The 17,075-nt window shown below is 39.9% G+C and overlaps 1 protein-coding gene across 2 annotated transcripts in view; it reads right to left on the bottom strand.

Moving 5' to 3' along the window:
* The window catches only part of LOC115795725 (zinc finger E-box-binding homeobox 1-like), a 78,879-nt gene that overhangs the window by 18,218 nt on the left and 43,586 nt on the right, over positions 1 to 17,075 (bottom strand). For both annotated transcript variants that reach the window (XM_030751770.1, XM_030751771.1), the window contains exon 2: positions 11,131 to 11,316. In XM_030751770.1, coding sequence (XP_030607630.1) covers positions 11,131 to 11,316 — 186 coding nt within the window. The remainder of the gene's footprint in view (positions 1 to 11,130; positions 11,317 to 17,075) is intronic.

Genomic DNA, 17,075 nt, shown 5'->3' with positions numbered 1-17,075 from the left:
GTTGGTACAGTCATCATATCTGTGATAGAAATTACTTTAAGGCATTGAACATTCGGCGCTGTAGGAATGTGGCTTGTAGTAAAAAGCACTTTGAGCTCTCAGAGTAGAAAAGTGCTATAAGAACAGTCCATTTACAATTTACATTTTGTCATGTGGTCTAGGTGTACAATCATATACATTATGCTGATGCCAGGCTAATAAGTGAATCTCATCTGGCATGCTAGTGTATTGTTAGAATAAGGCTTAGAAGTTTTAGCTTGTCCCAAAAAGTTACTGAACAACAACAAGCTTAGGCAAACCTCCACGGATAATTAATAATATCCAAAGTCAGAGCAGCACTTCAAACACTGTGGGGAGGCTTTCCTAGAATATCTGTAGCTGGGTACTCAGCAGAAGAAGAAACAGAGAGGAAAAGAAAGGAAACAAAAGCAACAAGAAGGCAAAATGAAAGCCTGGCAGAAGAATACAAAGAACTGAGAAGGGATCAATGACTGCAGAAAAGTAGTGAGTATACAGAAGAGAAAGGGTAGAGCTGAGAGAAAGAGAGAGAGAAAAAAAAAGCACAAGAGAGTGAGCAGCACTCATGAGCACTGCTCACACCATGTAAGGCTTTATTCAGGAACAATGAAACAAGCCTTGAGAGCAATATCTCCGAGTGTCACATTCTCGCCGTCTCCATGGTTTTAGTATTTCCTGCTTGGCTGTAACTAACTGCTGTCGAGATGAAGGCAGATGCTTGCGTAGGCTGAGCTGTTTGAGAGGAATCGAGGATTAAAAGGGCATTGAGAATCGGTGTAAACACAAGCCAATCAACCTCGGCTGTTGAATGCGGACTTGGTTCTTCTTCTGCTCGTTAAATCTTGGTGCACTTTTGCTGTTTTGTTTGCATGCTAAGGTTTGTTTTGGAAAGTGTTCGCACACGGGTAATCGCCGAGCCTGCAAACTTACTTACTTGGGGGTATCTGGAGGTTTAAGGAGTTTTAAAGAGCTTTACCATGCTCTCTGAAAGTGGAATGAAAACTAATTAAAAAATAAAATAAAATAAACACAAAGTCTCTAAAAAGTCTATTTCTGCCTGCACTTCCTGCAGCTGGTGAAACTTCTGAAACCATAAACAGGCTGAGTAGGAGGAAGGACAGCAGGAAGTTGATTGATGAGCAACATGAGGTCCAGAAGTGTTGAATATACCAGATGTGAGTCATCTGGTACGACTAAACCTGTTCCGCGTGAAGTTTCCCAGCGGACATGCAGCGCACAAAACCCTGTCTTGCAAAGTGAAACAACAAGCAGTTCAGCTGACTCAACTCCACAGTCACACACCATCTCAGCAGTGTTAATGAGGGAACTCATTAAGTTTTTATTCCACTAATATATAAACCAAAACTCCTGTTTTTATGTAGTTTGAATTATAGAAAAAAGACAGTGGATCTAAAGTGATCAGCTGATTTATATTTTAATCCATTCCTAATTCACTGTATCACTGAATGTAAATGAGCGCAATATTTTAATTATAAGGGTGTGAATATATAGTTTGGTCTTCCCTATTAATATTCATGCAGCAAAGGACCAACTGCAACAGAGAAAGAGCCTGTTTAGGTCCTGCTGCCATGTGAGATGTTAATGACAGTTCGCATCAGAGAATGACTCTCCTACATTACCAAATGGCAAATCTGACAGAGCAAATGCAGTGTTTTAGCCTGTCCAGAGTTGCTATGCATCTGCAAGCCACTTAGCAACCCATCTCCATAGCAACTTCTCCTTTCATGCTGTACCTGATATAATTAATGTTAATTAATGTAGTCACTGATGTCTTGCTGCTTCTTATGCTGTTCCCCTATGTATGTAGAAGGGCAGGGAAGTCCCAAAGCAGATCCATACTGCCAAATATAAATTACTGTAGATGGAAATAATTTTATTCTTTTGACAATAGCAGTCTTTATTGAAAAGGCATAAGAAAAAAACAATTTAAGCATAGAAATTCACAAAGAAGGAATAATATAGCATCCTCAACTGCACCAAAGAGTAAAACAGTTCAATGTGGATTATTAAACATTAGGTCTCTTGCTTCTAAATCCCTGTTAGTAAATGATTTAATAATTAATAAACATAATTGATTTATTCTGCCTAAACCTGGTACAGCAGGATGTTAGTTTAAATGAATCAACACCCCAGAGTCACACTAACTGTCACAATGCTCGACGCACAGGCCGAGGAGGAGGAGTAGCAGCAATCTTCCTGCCTATTAATTAATAAGAGACCCAGAAAAGGTTTTAATTCATTTAAAAACCTGACTCTTAGCTTTGTCCACCATAATTGGAAAATTCAAAAACATATTTTACTTGTTGTTCTCCATCGTCCATTTGGCCCTTATTTAGAGTTTGTCTGATTTTTCAGACTCTTTATCAGATTTAGTCCTGAATTCATTTCATTTCATTGTCAGTTATAATCATCAAAATTAAAAGAAATGAACATTTGAAATATATCAGTCTGTGTGTGTCAGTCTGTGTCTGTGTGGAATTACTGAAATTAATCAACTTTTTCATGAAATGAAAATTATGAAACCCCAAATTTAATATCTCAGAAAATTAGAATATTGTGAAAAGGTTCAATATTGAAGACACCTGATGCCACACTCTAATCAGCTAATTAAATCAAAACCCCAGCAAAGGCCTTTAAATGGTCTCTCAGTCTAGTTCTGTAGGCTACACAATCATGGGGAAGACTGCTGACTTGACAGTTGTCCAAAAGACGACCATTGACACCTTGCACAAGGAGGGCAACCGCACCTTGGAGTGGACTGCAGCTGCGGGCGCCTGGGTGGCTTAGTGGTGAAGCCGGCGACCACATACACACGCCGCATTGTACCGCGGGTTCGCGTCCCGGCCCGGCGCCAATTTGCCCGCGTGTCTTCCCCTGTATCTTTCCCCCATTTCCTGTCTCTCTCCACTGTCACAAAAAGCCGCTGTGGCCACAAATGAAGAAAAAAAAAAGAAAAAGAGTGGACTGCAGCTGGAGTCGGTGCTTCAAGAACCACCACGCACAGACGTATGCAGACATGGATTTCAGCTGTCGTGGTCCTTGTGTCAAGCCACTCTGGAACAAGAGACGGCATCAGAAGCTTCTCGCCTGGGCTAAAGACAAAAAGGACTGGACTGCTGCTGAGTGCTCCAAAGTTATGTTCTCTGATCAAAGTAAATTTTGCATTTCCTTTGGAAATCAAGATACCAGAGTCTGGAGGAAGAGAGGAGAGGCACAGAATCCATGTTGCTTGAGGTCCAGTGTAAAGTTTCCACAGTCAGTGATGGTTTGGGGTGCCGTGTCATCTGCAGGTGTTGGTCCACTGTTTCCTGAGGTCCAAGGTCAACGCAGCCGTCTACCAGGAAGTTTTAGAGCATTTCATGCTTCCTGCTGCTGACCAACTTTATGGAGATGAAGATTTCATTTTCCAACAAGACTTGGCACCTGCACACAGTGCCAAAGCTACCAGTACCTGGTTTAAGGACCATTGTATCCCTGTTCTTAATTGGCCAGCAAACTCGCCTGACCTTAACCCCATAGAAAATCTATGGGATATTGTGAAGAGGAAGATGCGATACGCCAGACCCAACAATTCAGAAGAGCTGAAGGCCACTATCAAGAGCAACCTGGGCTCTCATAACACCTGAGCAGTGCCACAGACTGATCGACTCCATGCCACGCCGCATTGCTGCAGTAATCCAGGCAAAAGGAGCCCCAACTAAGTCCTGAGTGCTGTACATGCTCATACTTTTAATGTTCATACTTTTCAGTTGGCCAACATTTCTAAAAATCTTTTTTTGTATTGGTCTTAAGTAATATTCTAATTTTCTAAGATAATGAATTTGGAGTTTTCATTAGTTGTCACTTATAATCATCAAAATTAAAAGAAACAAACATTTGAAATATATCAGACTGTGTGTAATGAATGAATATAATATACAAGTTTCACTTTTTCGAATGGAATTACTGAAATAAATCAACTTTTTCATGATATTCTAATTTTATGACCTTCACCTGTATATTTATTTTGACTATTTCTCTCTGATTGATCTTTCTGAATGAACTTCAATAGTTACTGCCTCCAAACCATAAGCAGCTAACTGATCATCTGCAGAGGAACGGTTTATTTGAAGAGTCAGCTGACAGTGGACTCATCTCTGTGTTTGTCCTGGTAGACCTCAGTGCAGCTTTTGATACTGTTGACCATAACATTTTATTACAGAGATTGGAGCATGCCATAGGTATTAAAGGTACTGCACTGCAGGGGTTTGAATCATATTTATCTAATAGACTCCAATTTGTTCATGTAAATGGGGAGTCTTCTTCACACACTAAGGTTAATTATGGAGTTCCACAGGGTTCTGTGCTAGGACCAATTCTATTTACACTATACATACTTCCCTTAGGCAGTATTATTAGAAAGCATTACATACATTTTCACTGTTATGCAGATGATACCCAGCTTTATCTGTTCATGAAGCCAGATGACACACATCAGTTGTTTAAACTGCAGGACTGTCTTAACCCCTTGTGTGCTAACTGCTTTTAAATGCTGGTAGAATTGCAACCACATATGATAGAGCAATAATTCTTTTTGCATATAAATCCAGAGGATTTACACTTACATATCAAGCATTCAACGTGTCCCAGAGCGCTGTATCCTTCCTCTAATGGGTTCACAGAAATCATGTAGAAAGCACTAACAACAACACGTACTCCATGTGCTTTATCGTGTGCATTAGCATGTACAGCTATGGCATTTCTGTATCTAGCATAATATGTAGATACAGAAAACAGTTTTCAATTTCTTTGTGGGTTAGCGCACTCTTTAGCTACCTTATGTAGTTACTATGGATTACCTTCATACATATTATTATAATTAGGGTTCTGAAGATTCTATTGATGTATAGTGAGCTAAAATATTCCACACGATGGTACAACAGCATGTATAACTGTAAGGATATGGTCTGGCGGACTTGTTCTATTATAGGTCTTAAAGGGCTACAGACATAAAGGCTTGGGTGACCTCTAATTTCTTGCCTCTAAATTCAGATAAAACTGAAGATATTGTACTCGGCCCTACAAACCTTAGAAACATGGTGTCTAACCAGATACTTACTCTGGATGGCATTTCCTTGGTCTCCAGTAACACTGAGAAATCTTGGAGTCATTTTTGAGCAGGATATGTCCTTCAATGCACATATTAAACAAATATGTAGGTCTGCTTTTTTTTTTTGCATATTTCTAAAATTACAAACATCCTTTCTCAGCATGATGCTGAAAAGCTAATTCGTGCATTTATTACTTCTAGGCTGGACTATTGAAATTCATTATTATTACCTCTCACTGCGGTAATCCAAAATGCTGCAGTGAGAGTACTGACAGGGACCAGAAAGAGAGAGTAGATTTCTCCTATACTGGCTTCTCTTCACTGGCTCCCTGTTAAATCTAGAATTTATTATAAAAATCCTTCTTCTTACATACAAGGCCTTGAATAATCAGGCCCCAACTTATCTTAAAGACCTCTTAGTACTATATGACCCTAATAGAGCACTTACTTGTGGTTCCTAGGATATTTAAGAGTAGAATGGGAGGCAGAGCCTTCAGCTTTCAGGCCCCTCTTCTGTGGAACCAGCTCCCAGTTTGGATTCTGGAGACAGACACCGTCTCTATTTTTAAGATTAGGCTTAAAACCTTCCTATTAAATCATGCTTATAGTTATATATGCTTATATTTTTTCATTTTTTCACTTTTTCATTCATTCACCACTTTTTACTCTGTATTTAATCATTAGTTATTAATCTCTGGCTCTCTTCCCTAGCATGTCTTTTGTCCTGTCTCTCTCCCCTCAGCCCAACCGGTCATGGCAGATGGCTGCCCCTCCCTGAGCCTGGTTCTGCTGGAGGTTTCTTCCTGTTAAAAGGGAGTTTTTCCTCCCGACTGTCGCCAAGTGCTGCTCACAGGGGGTCGTTGACTGTTGAGTTTTCGCTGTAATTATTTTATGATTTTTTCTTTACAATATAAAGCACCATCACTGTTGTCATTTGGCGCTATGTAAATAAAACTGAATTGAATCAGCAGGAAGAACAGAAAAACACCTGAGTGGATCCTGGCTGTACAGTAAACATTGTGTCACTGACAAATCAAATATCTAAATGTCACTTTTAGGCTCTTACATTTCTGTAAGCTGAAGTAAAGCATTTTGTGCAACTTGTATTATGGTATAATATTATCATGTTTCTAAGTGCCTTATTTAATTACTGAAGCTTGCTAATATAGTTAGCATTAGCTTTCTTACAACTGAGGGGGCTAGAAGAAAGAAGCCTCTGAAATATCAAACTCTTAATATTTTTAGAGCCGTATGAGCATTTTGTTAGTGTTTCAGTGCTCTGCAGCATATTTTGTAGCCGAGTGTTTTCCCCTCCAATGGGTGGAGCTTTAACTTATGCTATGTCTCTATAATCTATAAATACAAGGACATTTAAAAAATAATTCTTTCATAGGTTTTATTGCATTTTTAAAAAAAAAACATTTTAAGGCCTTACGTTTTCTCAACATCAAAACATTAAGATGTTTCAGGCATAAAATCCTGTCAGCAAGCAGTTATTATTTGTCTGGAGAACAGATAAGCAGTCAGACACCCATCTGATGAGAAAGATGACAAGGAATGATGATGAAGCTTGTCTTTGTGTTTTATCAGAGAGGGATACAGAGAGGTGGAAATTTAATTCAGACGGAGGAGAGAAAGCCTGTGTTGGTGGATGTGTGTGTCATAGTTAGATTAGCCTTTAGGACTTGGTGTTATACAGGCTAACCTAAAAGTGTGAGACAGTAAGAGCAGAACATCTGGCTCTGGCAGGCGAACGGGCGTTCCCCGAGGCTTGGAGGAGGATGAACTAATCCGATCAAAGAGAGAGATGAGATGTACAGACAAACAATCTTATAGGACTGGGCTCTATCAGCAATATGGCTGTTTTACTATGTCACACTGCAAGATGGTCCTAATAAAATCTTGGTTGCAGTCTTGGGAGTACAATCTCAGTATCGGAACACATCGAATTCTGTGATGGCACCGGCACTATGATTTAAACAGGAAGGCAATATGCATGCAGATCTGCAACGTAGCTTCTCATGCTGATTGGTTAGTTTGTAGAAATGGGTTGTAAACTCTCAAAAACTAGGGTACAAAAAAAAGCCCACTTCTGTCCCTGGAGGTACAATGTACACAAATGTATCCCCAAGGTATAGCTTTTTAAGGGCCAATAAGGTGTCTGTATCTATCTAAGCAGTCAAAGGTGCATATTCGCACCATTTCTATTTGATTTCAAGGTGCAGTATCAGGAGGCATTCTGTGTTCAGGCAAATAAATGCATGAATTTGCTCAGATTTCAAGATTTTACTGCTTAAGTCAAATTTAAAGCATTTAATTTGCACTGACAAATCTCATTTTGCATCTGTCAAAATGGTGGCACGAAGTTTAGCAAGTCAGAATCTTTCTTGTCAGTAATACTAGAAAAGCAGTTCAGAATGTACCAGTCCATTTCCAACTCCAATAAAAATTTATCCATACAGTATATGGTCATGCAATATATTACATAAGTGCATAACAAATTTTGCACTTTATTTTTGGAAGGTCAAAATCTTCTCCAACACAGCTCCTTGTTTGTGCTGCAGCTATTCTTGTAGGACTTGGAGAGAATGTGTAAAAATCAGCAACACTGGCAACACCTGGTCCCAGTGTGCCTGTGATTCAGAAACCACTTTCTTGGAGCTCAGTTGCTGCTCTGAGGGGTGTTCAATGAGCAAAGTTCAACACAGTCAGGTTTTCTTTACCTTTACTGGCTCCATAAAACTTAAAATCCCAGTCAGAGATAACGAGCACCATGATGGTGGTTATCAACTTCCTTTGCTAAGCAGAGATCTGTGCATGCTCACATTAAAAAGGGATGTTTCACGGGTCACGTGACTCTTCTTTCGCACAAAATGATCCCTATGAGTGTCACCAACTCCAATCAGAGATATTATCAGATGATGATGATAAAATGGTGATGAAAAATCTATAAAGAACATAAAAAATGTATCAGAAAAACTCAACACTGTTGCTAATAATACAAGAGATTAATACTGCAGAAAATAAACATTTTAATTACCATTAACTATTTTATTGCTGTGTGCGCTCACGGTGCTACTGATTATTTTTAGGGTGACAGCTGCACACCAGAGCTCTGAAACTTTAAAATGAAAGGTTACAGTCCCATAGCCTAATAATGGAGACGTAATAATTGCTTTAATCTGTCGGCTGATCAAAATGAAATTAATTTTAATGACTGAACACGTATTCTTGGTGTGCATTCTGCAGAGTTTGCACTTCATTCACCGGTTTTCATTCAAGTACAGCTTAACACCTTGCACATATAAACCATATTCTCCAAGTACTGCATGTAAAACATGCTGTGAATAAAGGAATCAGTGAAAATGTGGCGCTTCCAGACGATTTTAAACCAAACCTCAGAGCATAACCTGCTCCTGGCCAGGCTGTTTTCAGCATAAGTTAGCACGGTGATTTAGCCAGGTAAAAAGAGAGCCCCTTTGACACAGATGACTGACTTTAAGCTCAACATAGCTCACTAAGCCATTAATCTTGCTTCGTAGTAAACCCCTCAGGTTGTCTCCTTGAAACACTCGTCTTGACTTTGGTTGACTTTTGATTTGTGTTTTTGCACGACACAACACTGCATTCACCACTTATCCAAACATGCATCTGGCTGCATCTGTCACTGTTAGTTTAAGTTAGTCTCCTATGTTCATTTTATTTAAATGAACAATTTACTCACTGTCTGGTTCTTCCAATAGAAGTTGTTTATTGTTGAACTTCTTTTTGTTAATTGCATGAAAATACAAAATTGTCACCAGAGGTTCAAGATTGCTTTCTCTAAGTTATACATACAAATACGCATCACTGTGTCAAGTGTACAAGTACAGCTAAGTACTTAAGATTTCCCCTAAAGATAAAATAAGGTACTATTTTCTCACAGAGTGTAGCATCAGTCACACTTTTTGTTTCTAAATTTCAGAATTGCAGGCTGTCTTTGGTCCCATTATTTTGAACAGTTAAATTAAATAAAATCTCTCACAACTCACTACAGGCACCTTTAGTTGGATTAATATGCTAAAACAAAGAAAAAGTTAATGTGCAAAGTCTGAAATGCAGGTTGCAGGTTGTACAAGAAATGACTGACTAAACTTCTGGATGCTCATAATAATATTACCAAATCTCTGACTGATTTACAGTTTCCCTCTGAGTCTCACTTCACCAGCCATCACTTTGATCTTAGCTGTAATCACATCTGAGCATCTATTGCATTTACATTATGCAGCTCGCTGTGTGTAGAGCAGTAAATGTAAACTGTTACCACTTAACTTTCTTATACCAAAAACAAGTTAATAAGTAAAAATGTTTAAACCCAAAAAGCCAAACTTTCTTTTGGGTTAAAAGTAAAAGGCTACGAGGTATTGCTTTATTATTGGCACTGACGGGGATGTTCAAGCACAGAAGACGCAGCATAAACTGCATGTAAAGAACCGCCCTGAGGCAGTGTACTGCATTATTAAAAGGAATGTTCCCCGGTTAGGGAATATATGGGATTTATTAAAATCTGCTGGATGTGAGAACTGGAGATGATACAGAAAAACCTCTGCAAGACTGCCGGCTAGATTATGCATTACTGAAGACGTCACAGAAAAACGTCTATTCCTCAGACGGGCTTACTTCCCCTCCTTTTTTATATATCTCTTTCCTCATTTGCATGCTCTCATTGCTATAAATTCCTGGCTTCTCAATGCTCTTTACTTCTCTGCTGATCTGAAAATGTCATACCACACTGAGCTGTGATCATGTTCAGCTGACTCATGCCTCCAGGTTTTACTTACACCAACACCACAGGCAGGATGCTTGGTTTGTGTGTTCATGTACTCTATGATACATACGCCTTAGATCACTTCATTTCAGAAAAGCACTGCGTATGTGCTAGGTTAGTGCAGCTCCTGTCCATATGATCCACAACAAAGTCAGTGAACGTAAGTCTGCTGCTGCTCTGATTTGGATTTACTTGATAACAGTTGTGTGGCTAATCTCACCACCTGTTCTAATATACAGTATCTCATGAAACACAAAAGTCAACACTTAATTATATAAATATAATCATTGCTGCATTAATGCACTGCTTAAGCTTCACATACAACTGTGACTTCCAGCAACAATTACCGTAATAACCCTATGTTGGGTATGAAGCGCGATTTCTCAGCTTTCAGAAACTGGTTGAATTTTTCCAATAGGGCAAACGGTCGCGTAATTACGGTAATTCAAAGTGCGTTTGATCAGACGTTTCAGCGGTGATGCGCTCGGCGTTAACCAGCTGTTCACGGCAAGTAAGGGCAGGTAACAGGTGCACCGGCAGCAATCGCCTGCTGTTAAAGGGTTAATTACACATGTCAGCCATATGGACATTTTTGTGCAAATTATTGTGATAACTGTCTTGAAGTTATCTTTGTTGATTCAGTTCTGCAGCGAGGCTGAAGTGTGTAATACTGGTACCTCCTTAAACTACTCTTACCAAGGTACAGCTGAGTAAAAGTTTGAAATTATTTCCCTCGAGTTGCTGCAGATGGAAACGGCTTGTGTAAGCCTGTGGGTGTACTGAGCACCTCCCGGATGAGAATGCATGTTACTGTGTGAATCTGAAAGAACTCACTGCTGAGAACGAGCAAACACGGCCAGCAAACATTCCCAGATTAAGAGATAATAAGACCAATCTCACAGGTCTCGTCTTTAGACATACAAATATAAACAGAGACACTGTTAGAGACACGGCACTCAGAGAATCACCTGAAATAAAATGCTGGTAGAAGTCTGTGTGTGTTTTTATTTTTTTTGTCCTAGTGACCACTAAAATAAAAAGATTTTTTTATCTAACTTACCTGATCAGAGGCCTTTCAAGATGGCTGCTAAGTGGCAAGACTTGCCCCTAGAACCACTTTGGACCTGGCACATGAACCGCATCCTAAGATACACATCACTATACTAAACGCACATTCTTTATGTCTTTGCCTCACCTCCATTCCACGATCCGTTGTGGGGTAATACTGTTAAGGTGGCGTCAGGGTCATGGCTGTCCAGCGATGTGGTCCCATCAGCATCTGTGACCTCAGGCTCCTGCAGGCTGTCCTCCTCCACAATATGTAGCTTGTCCTCATCATCGGAGTCTGAACTGGCCTCCAAGCCATTGTTGAAGTTTGTCACTGCAGGAAAAAAAAAAAAAGATTAGTGTTTTGAAAATGATCTAACCACTTGATAACCACATAAACAACTTGTTCTCAACCCCAGCATTGAAAAGCCAGCACCCTGTTGCTGTAATCAGTGTTTGATTCACATGTGGGGAGCTGAATAAAGGCAATTAACTGCGGTGTGATTAGCATCTGAGCTGCATGGGGGGAAAAAAAAGCCTCTTTGTGCCCCTCTTAACGTCTCCCGTTTGTACATTTCTACCATAAAAGAAACCCCACGAACTCAACTTGTATTTCTAGTTTGTGTTTTGATTGGAAAACAAATAAATGAACAAAACAGTAAGTTGAAATGTATATGTTGCAAAAATACAAAACATGCCATGCTAACATTAAATCATCTACTGCATGCTTGTCAACTGGGCAGCTGCTGTCCCAGTGTATACATGGGGTAGCTGTGGCTCAGGAGGTAAAGCAGGTCCTCTGCTAATTGGAAGGTTGGTGGTTTGATTCCTGGCTGCTTCAGTCTGCATGCCCAAGTATCCTTGGGCAAGATACTGCACACTCCAAGTTGTGTTCATTGGAGTGTGAATGTGTGTGCAAATGTTAGAAAGCAGTTGGGGGGGGCATTTATTGGACAAGACACAAATGAGAAAAGGGGGGGGATTCACACGCAGGAAAAGGTCTGAGACAAAATCAAACCCAGACCCCTGCAGCCTTTCAGCAGATGGGTCACCTACTCAATCAGGTAAGCTATAGCAGCACCTGACTCTTTTGCTTTGCCAGAAAATCAATGACAATTTCTCACTGACTAGAATATTTTGGTCTTTACATTAATTCGGCATAAAATCTGTGAAATGAAATACGCAATGGCATTTTTCATAAGTTGAATGACGTGTGTGTGTGTGTGTAGGTGTGTGTGTGTGTGTGTGCGCTAACATAAACACCCACTGAATACAGAAAAATATCCCATTATTTTGAACATACTTTTATTATATGAGGTCAAATGTGCAATGCATTCAAACTCACCATGCAAATGTATAAACAAATGTATGATTATTATTTTTTAATAATGACATTTCAGGCAGTCTTTTACAAAGTGTTTACAGTGAACGTTCATATGAAAATATAATTTGTTGGTTGGCACTAATTCAGTACGAGTATGAGCTGCAATAGTTAGTCAAAAAATTATTCAACTATCACTGAACAAAATCTGTCATAATCTTAGCAAAACTGTTCTGGTCCAGCTTCTCAAATGTGACGATTTAGCGCTTTCTATCTGTGGACATTGATAAAACTTCTTTAAAGGAAACTATCATCATACCTTAAGTTGTGGAAAGTTTCAATAGGAAATGTTTTGCCATTTGCTGCATGCACTAAACTACAGACTGATCCCGAAAATAGTTTTAGTTGCTGCCCCAAAACCTGCCTCAACATTAATAAACCGCTGACTTGATGCACGTGCAATTTTCATCTTCACATATGCGGAGAACATATTAAAAAGAGACAAATGGCAGCCAAGGGTAAAAATAATCACTTGTTTATCAGCCTCAGAAAGCAAATCTATTTCACACTGTGCTCCAGTCTGCGAGTTTGTCTGTAGGATACGGTTTCTTAATGGAAGCTCAGTGTGAAAAATGGACCAACTGGACCAATACGAATGAACTTAGAGGGAGAAGTGTGCAGCGGTTCAGCACAAAGCGTTCGATGCTGGAGACACACGAGGCACACGTGTAAGTGATGATGAGCAAAATATGTTGCAGTGGCGTTTTAACTGTCACCATGAAAGCATGAACAATTGTGAGTGAGCACAAAAGAGTATGTACATAAGTGAATAAAACTGTGTAAGTGTGTGCGCTCCGCAGGGAAGCTGTACGTCTCTGCAGAGGCGCCGAAGACGCCTAATGAGGAGAAAAGCTCAGGCTGTTTGTTCACAGGTGACAGGTGCAAACTCACACACACGTGCGCACGCACGCACACACACACACACACACACACACACACACGCTTCATCTTCAACCACAAGACAAACTCTATATGTATAGTTCAGGTTGTGCCGTTACCTCATACCTCTTTGCATGCAAACCCTGCAGACCAGATCAGACACACCTACTGAAACCCACCTACACTTAGCCTATGACACCCCACTGAGGTGACACACTTTATTTAAACACACATAGACTTCAACACCACCAGAAGTGAGGTGGTGCTTTCTGCAGACAATACGGTCACTGCTGCAGGCAGACGAGCAGAGCTGCGAATGCAAAGACTCGTCTGTGTGTTTATGGGATGAGGCCGATGCATGTCTGGATCAATGTAAGAGGCCGGACAAGTCGTAAAAAGGAAGGAAAAAAAGAGTCATCATGTGAAGGAGCTTTGGTTTATGGTATAATACCAACCTGATGATGGAAACATGGGCTTTCCAAAAAATGTTAATGGTTGCTGTTACAAATCCTTGAATGTGTTTAAGTTACAGCACCATTTCCACATGGCATCACACATCACTGATGAGCAGAGCCAGAAAAAAAAAGGAATATATTGTCTGTATACTGTGATGAAAGTGGTGACCTAAATGCACATGGCTGCAGCTTCCATGTTGGTTCCAAATGTGGGTGATTCCTAGTTTTGGACTTTTGGTCGGATGATATAAGAAAACTATTAGATTAAACTATTAGATTAAAAATCCACAATTAAAATAGCGGATTTTTAATCTAATAGTTTAATCTAATAGTTTTCTTATATCATCCGACCAAAAGTCCAAAACTAGGAATCACCCACATTTGGAACCAACATGGAAGCTGCAGCCATGTGCATTTACACATATTTGTATTTTTGCTCAAACCCTACCCCCTCAAAAAAAAAAAAATGCCCCCAATGATCCAGTGATCTGCTGTGAGCAAACACTCCAACAGCAGGGAGGAAAAAAAGAAAGCTCCTTTTAAACTAGGCTCAGGGAGGGTGGCCATCTGTCACGACCGGTTGTTTTGTGGGAAGTAGTTTCTGGATAGTGAAAGCATCAAAGTGTGAAAACGATCACTGTTAATATTCTTTGAAGCTGTTTTTAAATAAACTGCAGTGCCCATTTCTTGTGAGAGATTTATCACTGGGAGCACGAATGTGGCTCAGTGATGTGTTTATAATAGTTCTCGGGGGGAGCACTGAAGCTTTGTGTCACTATTGTGTTGCTATTAGTCTTTAAATGATTATCAAACTAGTTTAACGTCCTCACCTGAGTTTATTAATTGTAGTAATTCAGTTCTCATTCACATGACTCAACTGTGTTAACAGTATATAATAGATGAGCGTAGCCACCATGAAATGATCAGATGCTTACAAGCTTTCTTAGCATGCCGTTTTCATAAACTCTCTATGCAGCTCACGTATAACTGCTAATAAGTGCTAGGTAAAAGACCAAATAAATAAATAAATACAATTGTGCTCATAACAAAATGAAGCAGAGACTTCACAGACATGGTACAATGGACATGAAAGCATATTACTTGTGAGATAATTCCATTAAAATGCTCCAACATGCACCATCAGCACAAACACGGTGGAGCCACGCCTGTAACTTTAAGCCAGTTCAATTCAATTTTATTTACATAGCGTCAAATCACAACAAACAGTTGCCTCAAGGTGCTGGGAGAAAACCCAACAGTCAAAAAGACCCCCTATGAGCAAGCACTTGGCGACAGTGGGAAGGAAAAACTCCCTTTTAAAAGGAAGGAACCTCCAGCAGAACCAGGCTCAGGGAGGGGCAGTCATCTGCCCCGACCGGCTGGGGCTGAGGGGAGAGAGAGACATGCTGTGGAGCCAGAGATTAAGCCACACCATTGTCAAATGGATTTTTAACACGGTTGTTCTATCTTGTTGTTAAATCTGTCCATGGAGACATTTTTTAAAGCTGTTGAGGTGGTGTTGAGGCAATTTAACAATACATTGCTGTAATTTCATCTAATCTTAACATCAACACATGATGAGGTAAGTACAGTGTGACCAAAAACCTTAATGGTATTTTGGGTTAACCACGATGGTTTGGCTAGATGCAGATTAATGGTGCGTTTAAGTTCCACACTGCAGACAGTCAGCATAAACACATCCCCACTGCAGGCAGCAAGTTCCTAAAAATCAACAAACTGTGTCTCTCTCCATTTAAACAAAAACTCACATTATTAAGCAGACAGGCTTGTGGCAGCTCCAATAATAGAAAGGTCTTCTTCTTCTTTCCTGCACACCAGAGGCTGCCTGTTGCAAACTGGTTAGGAATTCTTAACAGAGCTGCCTGGAGGGAAGAGCGAGCAGCTGAGCCTCTGATAAAACTGAAAAAAGACTCTTAATAAAAGCTTAAGCATCAGCCACATAAATTCTTTTTCTTGGATTTTAGTCAGTGTGCTGCATCTAATAGAATTAATCTTGGGAGCACAAGAATGAATGTGACAAGTCATGTGCGTTAGCAAATAAAAATGCACTTTCTCAAACTGCATTTTTAAATCTAACTGTATTTTTTTTTTCCTGGTGTCTAGGGAGCATGGTAACTCAGCAGTTAGCACTGTTGGGCCACAGCAAGAGGGTCCTGGGCTAAAAATGAATCTGTAATCATACAGTAAAAATTGTCGTGATTTTTAAACATTAAAATGGTCATTTAATTATCACAAAATTATTACACTATCTCTTCTTAAACTGCACACTGGTGGCTGTTTTCCAGCCACCTTTAACCAACAGAAATAGAAACAGAACATAAATTAATGTAAATGAAATCCAGTCACAAGTCTGCAACACTATGCAGAGTCAAGTGACTGCGGTTTGTTGTGGGAGGTGATCAAATGAAATATAGCTGACAGAGAAGTCGAGTAGTTCCCAGAGAACATCCCTATTATGGAGAAGAGTGATCTCGTCGATGTTCATCTAACTGCACCGAACGTGATTTTAAATAATAAATACGCCCTCTCAGTCTAACATCTCGAAGTGGTGCTACAGCAGACGTGGCTTATTCCAAGCAATTAAGATACAATACGTGTTTCCCTTTTTGCCTAAATAAATTTCTGGTATTTACCAAGAGAAAATGATAACACAACAAACTGTAAAAGAGTTACGACTCTGCCCTGAGAAAGCTGAACTCAGCACCATTACATCTGACTTCCTCCCTTTCACTATGGGATTTGATTGCAGGCTGATCTGTTAAGCAGATATGAACATGATGTATGTTGTTTAATATCATTAGGCTTCAGGATTTCTGAGTACTGAAGTCAATCATTTGCATCCTTGTGCAGTTTTAAAAGGCAGACCTGCCTGACGCTGTGGCCCAGCTATTGCTGTGAAGATGTCTTAATGAAAACTTATAGCAGCACACCCTGAATACAAATGATCCTGAGTTTCATAATTCTTGCAGACTCTGTACTTTCTCTGCTGTGTTTTACATAAGTTCTGTTACAACAGCAACAGACAGGGGGAAGCACTGAGCAGAGCAGGACAGACAAAAAACATAATAGGTAAGCCAGAGTGCGTTGTTGTGTAGGAGAAAGAGAGACACAGAGACCTGTCCACATCATCATGACAATGCGTCAAGTGAACTGTTAATCCCCCATCTGGAGCTCTGTGAAGAGGAGAGGCCTGGCTAAGAGAGGAAGAGAAAAGTCTAGACAAAAGCATTCCTCCCTTCCTGCCATCCATCTCTCTGATTAAATCGGTTTCATAACAGGCCCCTTCATTACGACTCCGATGTTTATTCAGATTTTTTTTTCTGCCACTTTGAGTCTAAGAACTAACACAAAAACACG

The sequence above is a fragment of the Archocentrus centrarchus genome, chromosome 17 (genome assembly GCF_007364275.1).
Source record: "Archocentrus centrarchus isolate MPI-CPG fArcCen1 chromosome 17, fArcCen1, whole genome shotgun sequence".
NCBI lineage: Eukaryota > Metazoa > Chordata > Actinopteri > Cichliformes > Cichlidae > Archocentrus > Archocentrus centrarchus.
This window is presented reverse-complemented; position numbering and strand designations above follow the sequence as displayed.